The following is a 22,509-nucleotide window of genomic DNA, read 5'->3' on the forward strand; positions in this document are numbered from 1 at the left end:
TGAAGAAAATATATGCTACCATGAATACAGATTGTATTTCTTCATCACCACAGCAGCCACAGATAAGAAACTGGTGGAAGACGGAGGCTGAGACATTGTCTCCTAAGCCCAGACCACCCAGCTCGCCTTGGCCTCCTCAGGTCTGTGGCTCATGGGAGAGCCAGGCCCTTCACACCCCGGGTGCCCCAGACCTGTGCTGGCGTGGAGGTTCAGCGGATCTTGGAGGGATCGGAGAGAGGACTACAAGGGAGTTGTGACTTAGGGCAGCTTACCGTGTGCGGGGGACCCTCGGGCCCGTGAGGACATCCTGGCCTGGAGGCAGGAGGTGGGGAAGGGAGCCAGGTGCACCGGAGGGGGTCCCAGCGGGCACCCCGGCCTTTGGGATGGGCGGGATCACAAGACCCCCCAGTGACTTGTGCATCTTCTCATCCTTGCAGTGCAGGTAGTGCCTGGAGATCTGCACCTGAGAATGGAGGTTGGGGGAAGGGTCTGGATGCTCACATCCCAGGCCCCTCATACAGGGTGGTCCCTTTTGTCAGGAGCCACGTGGGGTGGCAGGCAGTGCTGGGAAGTGTCCTCTGGTTTCTCTCTGCAGCCACACACCCCTAGAACTCCCCAGAAAGCTCAGCGCTTCCTTACCACTTCAAGACAGGAGACTGGCCAGGGGTCCCCCTCATCCCTACTTCCTTTTTGTTATTTATTTTTCTCTTCTTGTCATTTGAGGAAATCCTAGAACATCAATGCTGAAAGCAGTCTTCAAGAACGTCTGGTCCAGTACCTCCTTTTTATAGATATGCAAAACAGACCCAGAGAGAAGGGTGACTGGCCCAAGGTCACACAGCCCGTGAGGGGCAGAGTGGAAACCAGAGCCCAAGTCTCCTGAATTTTAGCCCAGCCTTCTTGCCCCTCAGCCTATAATGGGGAGGGTCAGAAGCATGAGGAATTCTGGAACATATAGACCAAGTCTCCTGAGTTTTAGCCCAGCCTTCTTGCCCCTCAGCCTATAACAGGGAGGGTTAGAAGCATGAGGAATTCTGGAACATATAGACCAGAGAAGGCCTAGGGACCACCAACCATAGGACTGGTGGTCACACAGCTCTGGGGCAGCCAGCCAAAGCTCACAGGCTGGCCATGAAGGTTTGGGATGCTGCCAGAAAGATGAAATGAGGACCCAGAGCCCCATCCTTGAGGGCGGCCCCTCAGACACTGTCTGAGAAGCTAGAGGCTCAGGAACCAGGGGTAGTAAAGAGTGGAAAGAAAGGCAGAAGGACCAAGAGGTAAAACTCAGAGCAGTTGGATCACCTTACCTCCTGGGCTCCGGGTCTCAGCTCCTGGGGACCCTGGCTGCTCCCAGGCAGATCCAGGCCATTCTCCTTGGCTCCGCCAGCCTCAGGGGTGGTGGGGATGCTCTGGATGGGGGGCATCGGCTTGGGCACCCTCAGCAGCCTCTGAGAGGTGGCCTGGGGGATGAAGCTCCTCAGAGGAACTCCTCTGGGGCCTCCCACAGGATCCAGAGAGACTGCGGGATAAGGATGAGGAATAAGTTAGTCCCGGGAGCATGGGCTGGGGGGCAGTTCAGATACTGGCAACAGGGATGGAAGGCCAGGCCGGGGACAGAAGGAGATCCACCCCGGCCCGCCCTGCCACCAGGCCGAGCAAGCCGACGGTGCGGAGGGCCTGCTCCCCCTCCTATGAAATTTGGTAGAAAGGGCCCAAGTCACCTATTTAAAATTCAGAGGCAGGGGTGCCTGGGTGGCTCAGTCAGTTAAGTGTCCCACTCTTGATTTCAGCTCAGGTCATGATCTCACGGTTTGTGAGTTCAAGCCCAACTTTGGGCTCTGTGCTGACAGTGAGGAGCCTGCTTGGGATTCTCTCTCTCTCCTCTCTCTCTCTCTCTCTCTGCCCCTCCCCAGCTTGCATGTGTTCTCCCTCCCTCTCTCTCTCTCCCTCTCTCTCTCAAAATACATAAATAAACATTTTTTTTTTAATAAAACAAAATTCAGAGGCAGGCTAGGCAAGAAGGGAAATCTACCAGTACTAGACTAGGGGTGAGGAGAGTGGGGTCCCATCCTGGCTAGAAGCTGTGTGACCTTGGGTACATCTTTGACTCCCCATTTGCTCTTCTGTAAGATGAAAGTAGTCACATCACGGGGTTGTCCAAACATTCAGTGACATAACTTACATAAAATGCCAAGAAAGTACCTGGCCCATAACTTACTTCTGTTTCTGCTTCCTTTTCAGCTAATGATGTGGAAGCGTAGCTGTTCTGACACAGGGGGCACCCTGACCTAGTCTAAAAGCAGACCACCACACTTGCAGCTCTGTTATTAGTACCTCATGCGTCCGGCAGACATCTTCACTGCGCTTTGCCCCACCCCCTGCCATCCCTACAGTAAGGAGCTCAGGATGGTCTTTGCAAATTTTTTGGCAGTGGTGAAAATACTTAGCACTGAACTTTCGAGGGCCATCTTGTTCCAGTTCCTTGTTCCAAAGTGGTTGCATCAAAACAACCAAGTCAAAATATCTTCTCCGCAACCCTGCCCAGCCCGGCTCCGCCCTGCCCTATCATCAGTTTGGTGCGGCGAGGGAGGTGAGGAGGGGTCACAACCCAGGTGGGGACGTCACCACCAGCATGCCCACCTTGGGCCCCACCTGGGCAGTGGTGCAGAGAGGCCAATGCAGCCCCAACTCAGAGTGGTGAGGGTAGCCCCAGCCCCACTCGGGGTACCAGAGATCCCTGTCCCGCCACACTTGCCGAGGGACCTGATCAATCAAGATCACTTCCTATCTGCATGTTGCACAGCTCCTGTTCTTTTTCTCCTCCACTAGACCTTTGTGAAAAGACATGACACGTCTAGAAAAAAGACTTCAGACCTCTCAGGGAGAGAGTCACTGGTCTGGCAATTCCAGAAGCTGTATGACTTGGAAATTAGTTAATTAATTAATTAAAAGGATGCCTCTGGAGAGAAGACTAGAAGGAGGCAAGGGAGAGAATGGGGAAGTTAGTTGGGAGACCACTGCAGGGCCCAGGCATTCCCCGGTAGATGGCTGACAGGACTCTTGGTGGGTTCACCCTGAGCAGCTTGGAGAGAACCTGGCTGCCAGCTAGATACCTACTGATCCTCACGGCCAGGTAGCCTGGTGTCCCTGGCCTCAGGGTGGGTGGGTGGCAGGTGGGCAGAGCCCGGGGCTCACCTTGGGAAGATGATGCCAAGCCCTCTGAGAGCCTCCTTTTCTTGAGCTTGTCCTTGATCTGGGTGGTATCCCGGGCCACACTGTTGGCCTCAGACTCCAAAAAGGGTGCCGGGTGGTTGGGCCCCAGAGATAAGGCACCAATGTTCCTGGGGTGGCCATTCCTGGCCTGCCATCCCTTTGGAGGGGCATCCAGCTTGAGGTTGCCGGGGTCCACTTGTCCACTCAAAGGCTGCAATGGCTCCTCTTGCAGGACCCTCGGAGCTGGCTGGAGGGAGGCTGGGGGAGATAGAAGCAGGAGAGGCTTGGCACACAGAGCCCAAGGTGACACCAGGCATCGGCAAAACCTTTGGTGCTGCTTCCTTGGAACAGTCAGGACTTGCCCCGTGCTCCCGATCATTCAATGTTACTGTCACTCCTTGGGTCAGTTCATTCATCCAACAGTACCTGTGAAGACCTGGGTCATGAGCTACTCGAGAGAAGAAAAGGGGACTTGCTACGCAGCCCTTTCACAGCACAGATGTGAGGCCACAAATACTTAGGGTTGGCCTTCTGCCCAGGGACCACCATCCGGCAATCTCCAGGATCCCAACCAATGCACTCGATATACCTGACAATACCAAATGCAGATTGAAAAGAGAAGTTGAGGTGACTCAGGACAGATCGTGCTTCTGTGCAGACTCCAGGTTATCCAACGACTCACCCAACAAACATTCAGCGAGCGTCTAGTATTTGCCAAGCACTGTCCAGGCAGTGGAGGCACAGAGATGTGTGAGGCACAGCTTTATCACTGAAAGACTTGCAATCTATTACAGAAATAAGATTTGTCCCTAAATGGGTTCATTACAAGGTAAAATGTGATATGAGCCATAAGGGTGGTATCAATAAAATGCTTTGTGCATGTAGAGGAGGAGGAGAGGGATCTGGAAAACCTTCACGAAGTGGTGATGTCTGAACTGGGCCCTGAAGGAGCCTAGACCGTGGAAGGGACAGGGAGAACAAACAGAGACCAGCTTTTGGAATCTCTGCCCCACACAGAACAATTTTTTGGAGTGCCTTGACATAAGCCACGAGACCCACAGAAGAAGCCACAGATACTGGACAGCACCAGACCCAGCAAAAGCTGAAGTCGGTGCCAGCCACAGGCGTGTGAGGGGACTAGCCTGAAAGAGGGCAGGTAACCGGAACAAGCTAGCTTTCCACCTAGAACCCTGGGACTGGAGCTCTGCAGAGAAGGGGGGTCTGCAGCTGGAAGTTAGAGCAGAAAGTGGCCAGGAATCTGAATGAGTGTTCTGAAAATCACTGCTCCAGCTTCTGTCCCTCTAGAGGTGCCCACCTCCCCACCACCGCCCTGCATGCCGAATGCCCATCCAGGGGACAGTGGACCTGGTCTTTCCGGGGCTCATGGGTTCTCCTTGGGTCCTGAGGAGAGTGAGGGACATGCTGAGATCCCCACTTCCTTGTTCCTGTGGACCCCCCTCTGTGCACCTCATCCTTGGAAGCACAGAATTAAAGGATCCACCTAAAGCCAAGGGGCATCTGCAGCAAGGACCACAGTAAAGACAGCCTCTGCCAATAGGTGGAGGACACAGCCAGACATCCAAATAAACTCATGTCCTCTCTCCAGGATGAGGCCCACGCCCTGCTCTCTGGTCACTGGTCCTCATCAGGCAGCTGCTGGTGGAACTCCAGTTCTCTGCCCCAAGTCCCCAGAGAGGCCACTCAGGGCACTGGAAGGCCATCTGGTGTGACCGAGTCAGCAGGCCAAGTCCCCCAACCTCACCTTCTCCGTAAGTCCGAAGCCTGGAGTCACTGCTTCCGCCCGGGAGTGCGCGGGGCCCAGCACTGGTCCGAGGGACACTCCCACGGTACACGGCCACCGGGGCCAGAACCTTGGCTGGGGACAGAAGCATGGGAAGAGCGTCACCTTAGCGTGCACCAAGTCCAGGACTGGGGAACAGACTGTCGGAGCACTTAGCCCCTGGGGGTCTCTGTGGCCCTTCCCCCAAACCAGAGCCTGGTCCACAAAGGGGAGCCCGCCACCCCACCCCCAGCCGGCCGCGGTACCACGATCCCCACCAAAGCCCACCACCCCACTCTTCCCAGCCCCGGATCCCCACTTCTCACACTCACCTGTCTTCTCCATCCAGCTTTGCTCCAGCTCCCCAGCCCCACCCAACCACTCCATACCTTCTTAGCCTCCTTCAGGGCTCCCCTCCTCCACACCCCTGCCCTGCCTCTGTCCACTGCACTTCTCACACTAGCTGCTTTCATGAGCCGCTCCTCACCGCCACGCCTTTAATTGTCACCCTCAAGTGGTAACCCCCTGACCTGTGGCTTTGGCCCTGACCTCTCCCCACAGTGGCAGGGCAGAGCATCCAATTACCTCCCCTGGGAGTCCTCCAGCACCTCATCCTGCACTGACCCTGCATCTTCTCCTAAACCTCCCCAACTCAGCAAATTGATTTGACTGATCCCTACTGCGGATATTCATCAAACGCTGTCTGTCAGGGACTCTGTCCCCCAGTCCCTGGTGACACAGTCCTGGGCAAGGCCCGAAGGCAGGTGGGGGAGACAATGAGTAACAAGCAGTGACAGTGTGGGATTGGGAACCCAAGGAGAGGGGCCCTGAGCAGAGACGCAGGAAGCGAGGAGGGGGAGCCTCAACTGAGCACCCAGTACTTTGAGAAGCCTTGGCTCCCCTCTGTGCCCCCACAGTAGCCCAGGCATGCCCCATCTTACCTTCCCCCCTCTTTGCCTCTCCCCTCCCAGCCCTGCCGCACTCAGGCACAGGGATCATGTCCTATTCATCTTTCGAGGACCTGCACTCAGGAAGAGCTTAAATGTCTGCAAGCTGAATCATTAGTCCTATGCCTCCATGACTCCTCCTAGGCACATCTCAGGACCATCCAGGGGGCCCTAACCCACCACAACCCAGCATACCCACCCCCAGGGTGGAAGGTCACAGGACCGGGAGTCGGGCGTCTGTTCCCTTCCTGTTTCTGTCTGCTGTGTGACCTTGAGGAAATAAGTTAGCCTGAGTCTCAGTCCCCAGGTTGGTAAAACAAAGGAGTTAGAAAGGACTATGGGTTCACATAGTCACATCTTAATTCTATTTCTAGATTTCTAGGTTTTTCTTAAGTTTTCAGTACTTCCCACTTCCCCACAAGAATCTAATGTCCGACAGGATCTGAAGGTGGCACTAAATTACGCATTTGTTTTCTCATTAATATAGCAAAGTCCCAGGGTGCTCTGCCCCTAGGTCATGACCTATTTCCTGAACTACTCTGACATTCTGGGGTCCTCTACACTCCTCTCAAGTCATCACAGGGCCCCTGCTCCAACCCCCCCTCCCGAGGGAAAAGCAGCTCTCCACCTCACCAGCACCCCTTCCACCCATGGCAGGACCTATAGATCCCTTCACCCTCCAAAAGAAACTGAGGCTCATTCAGTAGGTCTGGAACCCCATCTCTTGACGCTGAGCTGGGCACATTGTTCCCATTATCCTGCCCTGTCAGCTGAGGAGACAGAGACACTCTGAGGCCCAGCCACATGTCCTCTGGCCATCCATGTGCTCCCTCCACAAAACAGGTCAGCTCCTCAGCCAGCCCACCAGCACAGAGTGGAGGCAAAGCCCAGACAAGTTTCTAGAATACTCCGAGCCTTTCCCCAGGCTAGGGAGGCCCCAGACAAGAAGCTGAGTATGGAGAGCCAGCACAGCCGGCAGAGAGCCTTGGGCAAGGGCAGGAAGGCATGGCCACCTGCCTGGCTACATCTCCCAGGCAGAGTGCAGCCCCGTACCTGGGGGGACAGCATCACGGGTGCCCATGCCCCTATCAGTGAAGGTGCCTGGGAGGTTGTCCAGAGGCAGCCGCTACTTCCTGGGCCGTGAACGCAGTCCTTGGGGATCCAGAGGTCCACAGCTTGTAACATCCAGAGACCTATGGTAGGGAGCAGCTGAGTGAAGTGAGAACAAATAACAAACATTTTTACAAACATTTTTTTAAATGGTTATTTATTTATTTTGAGACAGAGAGAGAATTCCAAGTAGGCTCCATGGTGTCAGTGCAGAGCCTGATCTGGGGCTCGATCTCACAACCTGTGAGATCATGACCTGAGCCGAAGTCAAGAATCAGACACGTAACCGACTGAGCCACCCAGGTACCCCCAAATAGCACACTTTTTAAACCACTTTGCAGGAAGCCCATCAGGAATTGAAATATTCTTATACTGAAGAAATCTGCTGCTGAACAAAAGGACACCTCTTTTCTTACATTCTGACTCTCTTAGACGCTTGCAACATTCCAACTGCCAAGGCCACAAGACTGTGACCAAAGTTGGCTATGAAGAGTGTCACCAAAACCCACTAACCTGGATTCACTTGTGGCTTTGACAGGGACACCTTAGGGTCTCTGGGGAAGGTAGAATTTATCAAGGCAGAGTCTGATGCTCTCTTTCTCCATTAGTTTCTATTTTCTTCAAAAATTCATTTTCTCCACCAGCTGCCCTCACGACAAGTGTCGGGATTTATGACTCTGCCCGTCCCTCAGACGTCTGGTGGGGTCTCCCGGAACCAGCTCTCTAGTTTTCTCTCAGGATATGCCAATCTCCATCTGCATGAAGTTCTTGGCCCTCAATCTCACCTCACTGACCAAGCCAAACTTCTGTCAGAGAGTCATTTCATTGTCCTGTGGCCAACAGCTTGACTACTTCAGGCCTCTTCCTGGTCTCCCTCAAACTCTGGGGTGTTGTCAGCTCTTGCTCTTGACCTAACTTCATTCTCTTTCCATGGGACAAGGGTCTCACCAGAGACTCTGCCACTTTACACAAGTTTATAGTCTTTGCTGAGCGAAAGGTGACCGACCCATTTCTACCCTGACAGGCAGTGAGGTGGATGGCCAGGGCTGATCAGTGATAAAATCTGGGGTAAAGGCCACATGTCCCAATCTGCACTCTGGAGTAATTCCCTCGAGATATCATCTGGGGACAGGGCAAGATGCAGGGCCAGCTTCCTTTTGCTGAGCAGCAAATCCCAACTCAGGAAGTGAGAAAACCAGCCTTCTGTCTGGAAGCCAGCCTGCCACCATCCCCACTCAGGCCCCAGAGGGCACGGCAGCTCCCAGCAACGCTTCTGGCCCAAACAGAGGTTCCAGCCCAGCCTCTGCCTGGTCTCATTGCTTACGTCCTCAAACTCTGAGGAGCATTTTCCTCGCAACTCCCTGACCTACCTCTGCTGACTACTAAGATAAATATCTGGCCACAAGGTAGTGACACATAGCTGAGAATGTACGTGAGGTGCAGCATTTCTCCCAAGCAATGTGGTGGACATTGGTCTCAACACCCTGCCCCTTGCCCCAGTCAGCTGGCAAAGAGGCACACTCAAGAGATTGGCAAGGCGGCTGCTTCCAGCAAAGCCCGGCAGGAATGTTCCCTACGGGAACAGACCATCCACAACTGAATTAAAGCAAATAAGCTAGAGCCCAGGCTTTGGGGACAGTGAGAGCCGCAGGCCCCACAGACTCCTGCTGCCATATCTAACCAGAGCAGAGGCTTTCTTCATGAATTATAAGCAGAAAAGTGGTATTTAGCTGCAGCCCTTGTTCTCGACCTTGGCTGCAAATCAGAATCGCCTGGGAACTGATAAAATGACAGATTCCAAGGCCCCACCTCCGGCTCCTGCTGAATTAGTCTTCTAGGGAGCAGCCCACAGGGATCTGTTTGGTTTCTTTTTCTTAACTCCTGAGTGATTTTGATGTTCAAACAGGATTGAGAACTATTGGGCTATAGTTCAGATTCACTTTCTTTTTTTTTTTTTTTTAAGTTTATTGATTTTGAGAGAGGGAGAGGAGAGCACATGCGAACAGGTGAAGGGCAGAGAGAGAGAGAGAGAGAGAGAGGGAAAATCCCAAGCAGGTTCCTCACTGTCAGTGCAGAGCCCAATGCAGGGCTTGAACTCACAAACCATGAGATCATGGCCTGAGCCGAAATCAAGAGTCAGAAGCTCAACCTACTGAGCCACCCTGGTGCCCCCAGATTCACTGTCTAAGGGGATCTCAGCCCTGTTTCTCACCTTATGCTGTCAAAGTGGTTATTGCTGCTTCAGTTTCCCCAAAGGGATCACTCACTAAGAAGCTAAAGAAAAGATTTGGAGCTGCCTGAGACTACAGATGAGAAAAGCTTCAGTGGCCAGCTCTACTGCAAAGGGCCTTCTGAACCAGACAGTCCCCTCCCCACTCGCCACAAGCTCCTCAGCGGGCAGAATGGCCATTGGCCAAGACAGCCGACATTACTCTGTGCCCAGAGGGACACCTGCAGTACAGAAAGGAAACCTGCATCCACGTCATAGCTTGCCAGGGCACCCCAGCAGGCAGACCCCCTCGTAGACCTGCCCCTGACTGTATCTACACATATGACCCCTTAGGCTCTCAGGGTCTACATGCAGGATCTCCTGCTCAAGGGGAGGTGGCCACAGCTGCATATGGACAAACAACCATGTCTTATGTCTTATGTGAGAACAATGGGTGGCCCCTCTCTGGGAAAATCATGTAGACCCATGACATGGTGGGAACTTAAAAATCCATTTGCAAACTGTAAAAACCAAGATCCAAAACTCCAGCTCAAATGTAGACAAAGCTTTGGGGTTTAGCCTGGACCGTACTTAGCCCCTGACCAAGATACAATTTACTGAGCCCACATTTGCGCCTTGCACTGTTCTGTTCTGGGCACCAAGGAGTGACTATTCCTTATTGGAACAGCCAACCCCTGACCTAAAGGGCTAATAGCCAATGGGTTCTGGGGACCAGGATTCTGTCCTCACTCCCTGAGGCTCTGGATTGCCCAAGATGGCTGACTCCTCCACCCTCAATCTCAGTTTTCCACCTCAGGGAATGGAGTGGCCCAAGGTAACTGACCGTTGTCTGCTCTTTCCACTAAAGCTATGGCTACAGAGGTTCCATGGTGACTGGCACCACAGGAATGAAGAAAGGTGGCAGGAGGGACTCAGGTTTCAAGTGGAAAGGAAACAAAGCAAAGACTGGCCCAGTAAAGAATGTCAGCCCCAGGGACAAAATCCCAATCACCCCTGTGCTTTGCACAGCCTGCAGGGAGCCCGTGCCCCATTCCATGTCCACTTTGCTCCCAAGGGAGCCGGGCAGAGCCCAGCTAAGTAAGAGCACTTACTTAGACAGGAGGGCAAGGCAGAGGCTCTGAGGAGGGGTAAGAGCAGAGAGGCCCGGGAGGGGATGGGCCCCTGATCCTGAGATGCAGCCCCTCCTGCCCCCTCTTCCAGGGGCTACTGCACGTGCAGCTTCCTTCGTGTGGCCGTGACACTACCCACTCCTCCTTTTAGAGACCTCTGAGAGACACGGGTTCTGATAAGTCAGAGTTCTTACCTCCTCAGACATGCTAGGTGGGAACAGTGGTGTCAAATGTCACGGTGGGTAGAGAAAGGGAGTAAGGGAAAGACGGCAGAGCGAACAAACCTAGGTTTGGAACCCCAAAATGTCCCCCACCGAAACATTCTCTCTCTGCAGAGAGGCCTCAGACAGGCACCCCTCCCAGCCCACACCCCTACCCCAGTATGCTCCTGAAAGCCCACGTTGGGACACCTAGATCTTTGGCCTTGAGGCAAGACACAGCTGGGTTAACTTGGTAACTGACCCTTGCCCCTCTCATATTAACTTGGGAAAGTTCCTTAACTCCTCTGAGCTCTGGTTTCTTCATCTGAAAAACCGTCCTACCAAAAGGTTCTGTCAGGATTAAGGGAAGTCATGTGCAAAAGTAATTCAGCACCATTGCTGGTAGGTGGTCAGTAGCATCAGGTGTGACTTCTTCCTTTCCCTTCCCCTTCCCATAAGCTCTCTTTAAAGTTATGACGGGGGTGCCTGGGTGGCTCAGTAGGTTAAGCATCCAACTTCAGCTCAGGTCATGATCTCACCGTTCGTAAGTTCGAGCCCCGCGTCGCACTCTGTGCTGACAGCTCAGAGCCTGAAGTGTGCTTCAGATTCTGTCTCCCTCTCTCTCTCTACCCACCCCCCCCAACTCACATTCTGTCTCTCTCAAAAAAAGAAATAAACATTTTAAAAAATGTTTTAATATATTTATGATGGGCCAGCCCTCTGTCCTTACAAGACAGACCCAGGTGACCCATGTGCCCCTCAGGTGGAGGAGACACATGTGTCCGTAGAGGCAGTGGTTCCAACTAGCCCGGCCAGGCCCTCCCACCGTTCTCACCTGGGATGCTGTGCTGTGAATTCACACCCGCCACGATGCCAGGGGTGGGTCCCGGGCAGAGATGGGCACATGGGAGACCAGCAGTGCTGTCTGACTAGGCGCCTGGACACCCTCCACAGGAAAGCAGCATCCTTGTCGGGCCTGGAAGGAGGCAGGGTTCAGACGCGGAGGGAAAAGGTCTCCAAGGCCGAGAAGACAGTCTGAGCCGAAACATGGAGGAACAGACTGTGAGTGTGGGATTTGGCAGGAGGGCCCGGGGCTGGGAAGGCAGATGAGGGCCGATATGTGGGGACCTGCAGCATTCTGTCAGAGTCGGGGCTTGCTCTGCCGGTAAAGGGAACTCTAAAGACTCTTTGAGGAGAGGGGTGCCTGGGTGGCTCAGTCAGTTAAGCGTGTGACTTCGGCTCGGGTCACGATCCCATAGTTTGTGAGTTCGAGCCCCACGTCGGGCTCTGTGCTGACTGCTCAGAGCCTGGAGCCTGCTTCACATTCTGTGTCTCCCTCTCTCTCTGCCCCTTCCCTGCTCATGCTGTGTCTCTCTCTGTATCAAAAAATAAAATAAACTTTTTTTTTAAAAAAAGACTTTTTGAGGAGAGAAATGACAATATCTGACTCCTGAGGTTCATAGCCCCAGGAGTCACCTCCACCAAAACCAGGAGACTGATCCCTGCACCCACCAGACACACCAGGAGTGCCCAAGTGCTCCCACTCAGGCTCCTGCCTCCAGACATGACTGGCACGTGGGCCAGCAGGAAGGCAGCTCACAGATGGCGTGCCCCACCCCCCCAGTCCGCCATAAGTGCCCCCTTCCCCGGGCCCCTTCCCCAGCTTTGAAGCTAAACCCACTGATTACAGATGCCACCTCCCTGCCGTAATGGGATCAGGGGGGTCAGTACTCCTGTAACCCTCTGTCTCGAGACAGTAGCAGGTGCATCAGCTAGCAGGCCCGCAGGAATGTAAAGAAATGCAGACAAAGTGCCAAACACAGCGCCTGGCACATAATAAGAGCTCCATAGCCGTTTGCAGCATGCAAGAATGGAGAAATCAACATGAAAGCACATCTTCACAGACAGTCTCATTGAGAAGAAACAAGGGAAGGAGACTAACATTTCTCAGTTCCATGTTATGCACCAGGTGCTGAGCTAGGTGCTGGCAAATATCACGCCATTTAACTTTTGAAACAGAGCAACAAGGCAGATATTATTGTCCTCGTTTTGTACATAAGAAGACGGAGGCTCAGAAAGGTTAAGTAGTTGCATCGAGGTAAGTGAAGGCCTCAGGGCTGACAATCTCTGCTCCTGGAGACAGAAGAACATGGTATTTCACAGCGCGCACTCAGGAGTCAACAGCCCTGTGTTAGATTCCTTCCCCTGCTAGTTACAAGACTTCACATACAACACATTACTAACCCCTCTGAGCTTCCGTTTCACTGCAAAAGGAAAAGAGTAACACCTGTCTCACAAGGTTACTGAGAGTATTCAATAAAATATGAAAAGCATTTCATACTGTCCGGCCCCTAAGCAAGTATTCAACAAACAGTGGCTACTGATACTATTGTTTAATAACTATTTTAGTGTGCATGTTAAGATGCGCAGGAAGAGGGGGAAATGCCCTGTTTGAAAGTTTCTGGGGCACGAAGCTACGGTGGCCTGGCTGAGGCTGGGTGGCAAAATGGAGGTGCCACCTGGTGGATGTCCTTCATCGCATACGTTTTCTGGGGTAAGCAGGAGGCAGCAGACAGGCTGGGGCAGGACACTTAGAAGAGCAGCTCCGAGATCCCTTCTCACCAGAACAGAGTCTGTTAAGGAGGCAGCTACTTAGTGCCCGTGTCTTAATGACTTTCCGGGACAGTGTGGATTTCATGGTCAAGAGAACTTCTCAGCCATTTTTATTGCTAATGCAGCTAAGGAATGTTGCCTTCCAATAGTCTACTGTGTGTGTTGGGGGTGAGGGGAAACCGAGGGTGGAAGGGGAGAGCTGCATTTATATCTAGGGCTGTGACATTCAAAACAGCCCCCACCTCCCAGGAATTCTGATATGAATCATTGGTCTAGAAGACATGGGAAAGCCTATGGGTGAGAAAAAGTTTTATTTAAGCTGTGTTTGGAAGACAATGACAGTAGGGGACAAGCAGGGCTGCCCTGTGTGGTTGTTCAGGTCGGGCACTTCACAAGGCATCACAATTAAGGGGACCCCATTCACACTGCAGTCACCACAAATTTGCACATTTATTGCCCTTCTCTGACAAATAGAAGTAAAGTGTCTTGATAAAGAGATGTCTTTTTTTCTAACTCACACAAAGGCACTGTATGTGCAAGTGGTGGCCCTAGTGGAAAGGGTGTGTAATATATCCATAAATTTACAAAATTCAAAACCTTCTGAGCCTGCCCCACTTTTGTGTATCATCTTGATGCTAATATAAATTAGAGATCAGAACACATGCTAGTAATTCAATGAAGCTTCACCTTGTGTGGACAAGGGGTGCCTTCATCTGCTTCTCCTGTCACTAAACTGTGAGCTGTAAGTGCCTCGAAGGTAATCTAGTCTCCTGGCTGGCAAATAAGGGGTTAATGTGGGGTCTGGCTGTATGACACACCCAGGGCCGGCAAGAGCCTAGGCCTACCCAGGGGTCATATCCCTGCAGGCATCACACTGGCCACCAGCTGACAAGGTCCTCAGCTTCCTCCTCCACCCTCCCACTGAGGCCTCCCCAAAATGGTTGGTGCAGTGCCTCGGACTGCGGTGCCTGGTCAGAGCCAGGACAAGGGGTTCCTGAGGAGGACTACGTTTCCTGGTGGGGCCGGGTGCCACCGTGTCAATCGTGCCTGAAGTTACACAGCCACTGGCTGAGACTTGGAACCTTCTGCCCTCCCACCCTGAAACCTCCCCCATCAAGGTGTGAGTCGTCCAAGAGCTTGATCCTAGTGCTGAAGTCTTATGCAAAGTGGCCTGGTCCACTGCCCCAGGAAGGCTCTCTGCAAGGTTTCCCGGCTCAGGGACCCCCGCCCAGTAGTTGGAGCTCTAGTCATCAAACTACAGTCTGTGAGCACTTACAGGTACGAGAGGACCAGAAAGGGCTGAGAAGAAATAAACACCTCTTCCACTCAGCATCTCGGCAAGCTTGTGTTGGCCATGCCCAGTGTCTAAATGTCTGTCACATTCCAGGAAGTGGCCCTTGACAAAGGTCTCCCCGTAAGAAGCTCAGCAGGCTTCAGACCACCAGCTCTGTCCTTTTCCAACGGCCCCGGGAGAAAGCGGACTCTGCTTGACCAAAAGCTCGAATCTTACAGGTGCCTCTCCAGAACGTGTGCCAGGTTTTGCCTGGGAAACTGAGATGGCTTCTGTGGAGGGCCAGGTTCTTCTGTCCTTTTTACTGAAAGGAAAGCCAAGGCCCAGGAAGGGATGCAAGTTGGGCCCAAAACCAGAGGTTTTGAAGCACAGACACAGTGGAAATATCAGACTTCCAGATCGCCGCCCTGGAGCCCGGTCTAGTCTAGGGACAGATGGGTCTGGAGAGCAGAGAGAACAACGGAGGAGGCTGGGAAACAGCACGATGCTGAGCAAGGAGACCAGGGGAAAGGGGCCTCCCCCAGAGAGAGGAAAGCGGGGTGTAAGAAAGCGGCAAGGCAAGTCCCAATTCCTGACCAGAGAAGTGCTAGTCAGTCAGAACACTTGTGTCAGTCGGCCAAGATCGCCAACAACTAAGCCTCTGGATGGACAATACCAAGTGTTGGTGAGACCCAGAGTGGCCGGAGCTCTGACGCACAGCTGGCGAGGGGGACACAAGCACGGGCACGGAGGGAAGCAGTCTGGCTTAGGTACTAAAGATGTGCAAGCCCTATGCCCCACAAGTCTGCTCCTCGGCACCTGCCCTGGAGAAAACCTCACATGTGTGAACCAAGAAAGAAGTATGAGAATGTCCACAGCAGCTCTGATTTGGCAATGGCCAAAATGTGGAAACAGGAAACTGGAGAAAAGAGTTATGGGTATTCATGCCATGGAATATTCCACGGCAATGAAAACGAACAAATTACTACTCCCCTCAACGCCCTGGGTGGCCCCACGGTGTCATGTTTACTGAAAGAAGCCAGCCAGGCACAGAAGATTCCATAGGGTGCCATTCTGTTTCTATGAAGTTCAAAAGAAGACCGAATTAAACACCTTAGACATGCACACAAAGATGGTGAAACTTTATGGAAAAGCCAGGGGAAATGAGAATACAGTTAACCCTAGCAGAAGGGGAAGGGAGGTGGCTTCCATAAGGAAGGGGCCTGTGGGGGAGGCTTTGGGAGGCTGCCTAAGTGGGCGTCTATTTCCTGACCTGGGCAGTAGTGGCTACACATTCACAAATTCTACTTAAAAAACATTTTCTTTTCTTTTCTTTTTTCTTTTTTTCTTTTTTTTTTTTTTTTTTTTTTTGAGAGAGAGAGAGAGAGAGAGAGAGAGCACGAGTGGGGCAGGAGCAGAGAGCGACAGAGAGAGAGAATCCTAAGCAGGATCCACACTCAGCACAGAGCCCAATGCAGGGCTCAATCCTACGACCATGAGATCATGACCTGAGTCGTAATCAAGAGTCAGACCCTCAACTGACTGAGCCACCCTGCCTCCCCTATAATTCTACCTTAAACAATTCATGAGTTTTATATATCTTTCTGTTGACAAGAGGTTGAGTATGCAACAAGTAATAAATTTCCAAGCATCCATGCAGGTGAGCAGAGTCAGATCCCTGTGAGGTGGCCCTAAGGACAACAGGTGACCCTGAGGTAGGTCCTTTTTTATTTTTATTTTTCATTTTAAAGAGAGAGGCAGCACAAGCAGGGGAGAGGGGCAGAGGAAGAGAGAGATTCCCAAGCAGGCTCCACGCTCAGTGTGGAGCCCAAGGAGGGCTTGATCCCACAATCCTGGGATCATGACCTGAGCTGAAATCAAGAGTCAGATCTCAACCAAGTGAGCCCCCCAGGCACCCCAAGCCTCTGACTCTTCACTTTGGCTCAGGTCATGGTCTCAGGGTTCATGAGATCAAGCCCCGCTTTGGGCTCTGCAGTACAGAGCCTGCTTGGGATTCTCTCTCTCTCCCTCTTTCTCTGCCCTTCCCCTGCTTGTATACACACACACACACACACACACACACACACACACACACACACTCTCTCTCTCTCTCTCTCTCTCTCTCCCAGAATAAATAAACTTTAAAAAACAAAAAGGACCGGTTTGGTTACAGTCCTACACATCCCTGCTGGTGGGACTGGGTGCCCCTGTGCTCTGTGACCCCCTTAGCACTGCACCCACAGAGCACTGGCCATACAGCCCCTTCTTGTGCTCCTCAAGGTCCCCGGCCAATGTGGGCCTTTGTCCTGGAGAGGTGGCCCCTAACACAGAGCCTTCCTTATCCCTCTGGCACCTTCGCTCTCGGCAGCCCCAGGGAGTGGGGCTTACCCCCAAATGGGGAGCTCTGCCAGCGGCCATGGCCAGCAGGAAAGGGCAGCCCCGTTTCTTGGCTTGCAGGCTCAGAGAGCAGCAGGCTCCAGAGAGAGGAAGGGACCGCCCCCACAGTCCCACAGCCTCTATCCATCGGTGCCCTTTGTCCTGGCTCCAGGTCAGGTCCTCAACACCCCTCCAAGGACTCCTGGCGGGCTGACCCATCCCCCACCCCCTTCCCCCGCACATCCCTTCCTCACCTTTCCACGAAGAGGCCAACCACTGTCACTGAAGAAGCCCAGGCTCTGTGGTCTCTCCACGGACGATGCGGCCCAGGAGTCCAGGGGGGCAAGGATGAGGTGGCCCCACACCTGGCCAGCCCCGGACTAGAGGACAGGCCCGTGGCCCTGCTGCTGGTGCGCTGCTGGCCTCTACCACGCTCTCCTTGAATAAACAAGGCTGCATAGCAACCGCTGCTCTGAAGGAGCCCGCAGCTCCTGCAAGAGGGAGAGAAGGAGCCAGGAGACATTTCCCCTTGGCCTCATTTCCCCTGGGGCCCAGCCGGGCACTGGGCACTCCCAAGTGGCCAACCTGTCCTGTGGGGGCTGCCGGAGAGAGAGAGCCGGGCCCCGCTGGGTAGTGACCACAGCAGGGAAATGCATGGCAGGCTTGGGGCTGGGACGCGCGCTGTGACGCCTGGTTTTGCTGTAGTGGCCTGTGGGCCCAATTCCGGTTCAGCTCTCAAGCTGTTTCTAGGCGCAGAAGGGCAGGTCGTGTGAGCATCCAGGCCTTGGCAAGAGGCAGAACTGGCTGTGAATCCTGATCCTGCTTCTTCCAGCTGTGTGACCTCTGGCCAGTCCGTAACCTTCCTCACCTTCTGTCTCCTCATCTATAAAATGGGGGTAACAATACTGACTTGATAGGGTAGCCACAATGGGCATGTAACAGACTATGATTACATCCAGCCCATCATAGGCCCCCCACCTCAGTTAGCGCCCTTCCCCAGAAACACACGTATACCAGGAAGCCTGTGGCCTCCTCTTCAAGCCAGATCCCACTGACCCAGCTTTCGGAAAATGTGAACTTGAGTAGCCCATGCATGCTTCCTCACTGGGCCCTTGCCCTTGGACGGAAACACCAGGCTCACATTGCCCTACCTTGAATGAAAATTGCTCCCTCCCCTCACCCTACCCACTTCTAACCCTCACCATCCAAGGGGCACAGGGTGGGGGCAGAGGCAGCCAGAGGCTTCATTGACTTCACGCAGCCCTGCAAAGAGCCACTCACCCAAGATGCTATGAAGTTTTCTAGGCAGATCCCCGAGGGTCTTTACAGAGAAAACAGGCAGGCGTACGTAACATAGGGCAGGAGAGCTGGCAGGAGGCTGTTCACACATCCGGAGGCCCTGCTGACTGAATCAAACGTGCCCGGGGTTTACTGATTAAAACCTCTCCTGGCCTTTCCAGCACTTTCCTGGGTTCTTTCCTCTTCTCTGAGACACCACTGAGGGCAGACCCGTGGGAGCCTCTCCTGAGGCCCTGGAAGGAGCAGCTTTCATTAACCACGCTTCACGAGGGGCCCAGGAGGGCCAGCCCATAAGCACTGAGGAGATCCCCCATGGCAGAGACCAGCCCCGTGCCAGAACCCCACAGGCCCACTGGGCTCCACGGGGAGGCTGCTCCCATCCACAGCCCCTCAGGGGGCAAGCTGGCACGGTGAGCTGAGCTCCTGAGCTCCCTTTAGCAGAGGCCCCAGGAAGGAGGTTCTTCCTCCCAACCAGGACCAGTGGCAGCCGGCAGCAGGAAGAGGCTCCTGGGTGCTTTGCAGTGGATTCCCCCTGCGAGGTAGGCGTGAAGAAACCCTAGTTTACAGATGGGAAAACTGAAGCCCAGCAAGGCAAGCCCTGGCCCGTGTTTCATAACTTATAAGTGAGAGTGAATCATCAGTGGCGATGCCAGACAGGGTGGGGATGGGACGAGCCTGGCCTCCACGTCCCTGAGCTCTGCTGGGAGAGGGCAGGTGGGCGCCTCCCCGCAAACCCATCCTCACATCACAGCCTGAGAGTCAGACCTTCCAAAATACAGATCCAATGGTCACCCCATTGGACACCCCAGCTGGACACCCCTCGTGGCTCCCAGTGTCCTTGGGAAAAGGTCACACCTAGCACCGCCTCCGAAAAGCTCCTCCAACCTGGCCCCCATCCTGTCTTCCTTCCACCATGTCTCTTCCTGTGCCTCTTGCTCTCCAAGCTGACCCCGCTGGACAGTTGAGCATAAGTATCTCCTGAGGACTGCTTTGCCCCGCTCTCTGCCAGATGTTGGAAATAGGGGAGACTACGGTTTGCCCTTGGGAGCCGAGTGATGGAGAGAGACCCCCACTGCATTCCTGCATTACCCATAATAAGGGAAGTACAGTTGGCTCAGCCCTTGAGAAACAGAGCCCTGGAGGCAGACTGGATCTGACCCCAGCCACCGCGTCACCTTGGACAAGAAACGAGCTCTCAGAGCCCCAGTTTCCCCACGTGCCAAGCAGGGAGGAGCACAGCTCTGCCCTCGTGGTGTGTTTGACCCTCGGAAAGCACTCACGCAAGGAACAGGCACTCGGTGAGTCACACGCTCACGGTTACTATGACCACGTGATGAGAGTGAACCTGGGGGCCATGAGATGTGGTGTCAACCTGAAGCCAAAGGGTAAGGAGCTGGCCAGGCGCCAGCAGGGGTGGGAGATACTGAAGCTGCTGGACTCCCAGCCTGGGGCCTTAGGAGCCAGGATAGTTGCCTCGATGGGCGAGTGGAGGCATGGTGGCAGGCTGCCCTGTGGAAGCTTTCTGGTCACTCATCTGAAGAGATCCCAGAAGAAAGGGACTTGAATCCCCTGCCCCAGTACTTTGTTGTGATTTCTTTTATCATCCTTAATAAATACTTTCAGATCTAATTTTGCCTTCTTTCTTAATGAAGCTCCCAAATTGTTTAAGCACCAAGCCCCACAAAGCCTGGATGGACTCCTGATAGAAGAGTCTCCAGGGCACAGGCAGAGGAGTTCCAGGGGTGGGAACCTACGGGGCACAGGTGAAGGGGGTGAGGGAAGAGACCCCAGTTCTCAACGTCATCTAAGCCACCTGCAAGATCCCCAAACACGTGGCTCTCAGGACTCATGGTTCTGTTTAATAGCTCCCCCTGCATAGCACACACATGCCCACACAGGCGCCCACACATGTGCACACACACATACACACATGTATGCACACACTCACATACATACACATGTGCACACACACATATACACACGCATACACACGTGCATGCACACACATATATATACACACATGCATGCAGGAGCACATACACACATGCATACACACACTCACACACACATGCACACACATGTATATATACACACATGCTCGCAGGCATGCACGCATGCACACACACACACACACACACACACACACACAGGCAGAATGCCATGGGAAGTTTGGAGTTAGGCTGCCACAACCAACCAACTACTAAAAGCCGGAAGCAAGCCTGGAACATCCTTCCCCAGCACCTTCAGAGGGACCTGGCCCTGCCAACAGCTTGATTTTGGACTTCTGGGCTCCAGCACGATAAGCCGATAAATTGTCACTCTTCTCAGCTGCCCGGTGTGCAGGACTTTTTACATAAGGACCAGGAAACTGCTAAAGAGTTCCAGCACCCTTCCTGGGAGAAGCTTCCCCTCCTGCAGCAAGTCTGTGTGCAGGATATCTCCCACTCCCCTAGGGTCCTCTCTCCCCCTTCACTCCAGGCTCCCTGCCTTCTGGCTCCCTTGGGTTTGGCCGGTGGGAGACGGGAGGGGGCACCAGGGTCCTATTCCCCCTGCTTCGGCCCTATGCAGTCATGCTGGGCTGTCTGTGCCCCTCACTGGAAGGTCACGGCTCCTGACAGGCAGCCGGCTACGTTTCTGCAGTCCTATAACTAATCCCTTCAAGCCCAGGGGTGGTCCAGGTGCCCAGAATGACCAGTCAGCCCCAGAGCTTCCCCCGTTTCTCAGCATCCTGCCCACCCCTGTGTGAACCCCTCCAACCACCCAATTTGAGCAGGAGGCTGTCTCCGGCCGCTCCCTATGTTTCCTGTCATCTCACTGAGTCTCTGGTGAGCTTATGACTCCGTAGGGGTGTCCCCCACCGTTCTGTGAGTTCCCCGAACACAAGGACCATGAGTGATTGTCTCCCTACACTAGACACAAGGCATGAGGCTCAGCCCGCCCTAGAAGGCACTGAATAAATACTTGAAATGAATGAATTAAATGGACTGACGGACTGTGCACAATCACAAGCTGGGAAAACGGCTCTTGTACAGAGCAGATAAGTAGTCCCCTCCACAGCCACAGAGGATAGCCCTTGTCTACCCAGCAAGCAGCTCAAGATCTCAAAAACTGATATCCTAAAACTTTCAACACATGATTTGGTGAATGGACAATTATATTTTGACCCTATTTCCTCAATGAAAATGTCACTGAGGGTCCTCCTGGCCCTTAATAAATTAAACTGCTTCTATTCCCAGCAATGTAAAAGACCAGATACCCTGAACACACTTCCCATTGCAAAATATCTGGAGGTCTGATAAAAATATGCAAATAAACATCTAAATACACAACTGAGAAAAAGCCTCTCTCCTACCCCTACACATATACATGTTGCCTCTGGCCGAGTCCCATTCCCCTTCGAGGAGCCCTCCTTGACACCCCCAGGATCTCCCCTGCTTCTCCAGCCCCTGCATGGACCTGTCACGACTCCACTCAGCACACTGAACTGCCATCGTCCACCCGCCCCCGCCCCCAGCCAGCTCCACACGCACCCTAGGCCGTGAGCTCCCTAGACGCTAGCCCCAGCCAGAGTGCCCAGTAGACCCTCAGTCATGTGATGGAAGTGACATGAACCCTGGTGATGTGGAAGACAGGGGACAGTTAGTGGCATGGAGCTCCCTTTCCCTGCAACATTCACTGCTTTTCCCAGGAGCAGACATTGGGAATGTTACCTCCAAGCTACAGACCGGAGTCTGAGCACCATACATTATATGGAAGAGGGGAAGGGGGGTCTGGAGCCACCCCTTGACCAGTACTTCCCCATTAAAAACCAGCACTGGGGCATCTGGGTGGCTTGGTTGGTTGAGCATCAACCTCTGCTTATGTGACAGCACACAGCCTGGAGCCTGCTTTGGATCCTGTGTCTCCCTCTCTCTCTGCCCCTCCCCTGCTTACACTCCATGTCTCTCTCTCTCTCTCTCTCTCTCCTCTCTCTCTCTCTCTCTTTCTCTCTCAGAAATAAATAAACACTTAAAATTAAAAAAAAAAAACACAGCACTGTCCTAGCCACAAGGAGAGGTTACCTCACAGGCAGCAGGTGGGGCAAGTACCTCCTGGTGGAGACCCTGTGGGGGTGAAGGCCCAGGCTAGGCCTTGTGTTCCCACCTCTCAGGATAAAGCAAGTCCAATTTACTGATGATTAGCACATGACCAGACCAAGTGTTCAAGACAAGGAGGCAACGGGGTTGGTCCCAGTCCTGAGCCTGTCATCAACTTTATTGTGTGACTTCTGGCAAGTCCCTGTCTTCCCTGGGCTTCTTTCATTATGAAACAAGGGGATCAGGCACTGGATGACCTCTAGGTCATCCTGGAGGCCAGATGCCC

General features: G+C 53.5%; 1 protein-coding gene across 3 annotated transcripts in view; it reads right to left on the bottom strand.

Moving 5' to 3' along the window:
• Positions 1–17,748, bottom strand: part of TOGARAM2 (TOG array regulator of axonemal microtubules 2) — a 51,131-nt gene extending 33,383 nt beyond the window's left edge. The window contains exons 1-7 of one of the 3 annotated variants that reach the window (XR_002079726.2): positions 17,103–17,748; positions 11,425–11,565; positions 6,994–7,133; positions 4,976–5,089; positions 3,196–3,471; positions 1,308–1,519; positions 273–463 (exon numbers count right to left, since the gene is read on the bottom strand). Coding sequence is in view for 2 of the 3 variants with exons in the window: in XM_019448497.2 (XP_019304042.2) it covers positions 273–463; positions 1,308–1,519; positions 3,196–3,471; positions 4,976–5,089; positions 6,994–7,021 (821 nt within the window). In the remaining variant the exon portion in view is untranslated. Of the gene's footprint in view, positions 1–272; positions 464–1,307; positions 1,520–3,195; positions 3,472–4,975; positions 5,090–6,993; positions 7,150–11,424; positions 11,566–17,102 lie in introns of all 3 variants that reach the window. The other 2 variants (XM_019448497.2, XM_019448507.2) reach the window with 2 other exon arrangements.
• Positions 17,749–22,509: the final 4,761 nt, after the last annotated feature.

The sequence above is a fragment of the Panthera pardus genome, unplaced genomic scaffold (genome assembly GCF_024362965.1).
Source record: "Panthera pardus isolate Hobbes unplaced genomic scaffold, ASM2436296v1 HiC_scaffold_26, whole genome shotgun sequence".
In the NCBI taxonomy this organism is placed as follows: domain Eukaryota; kingdom Metazoa; phylum Chordata; class Mammalia; order Carnivora; family Felidae; genus Panthera; species Panthera pardus.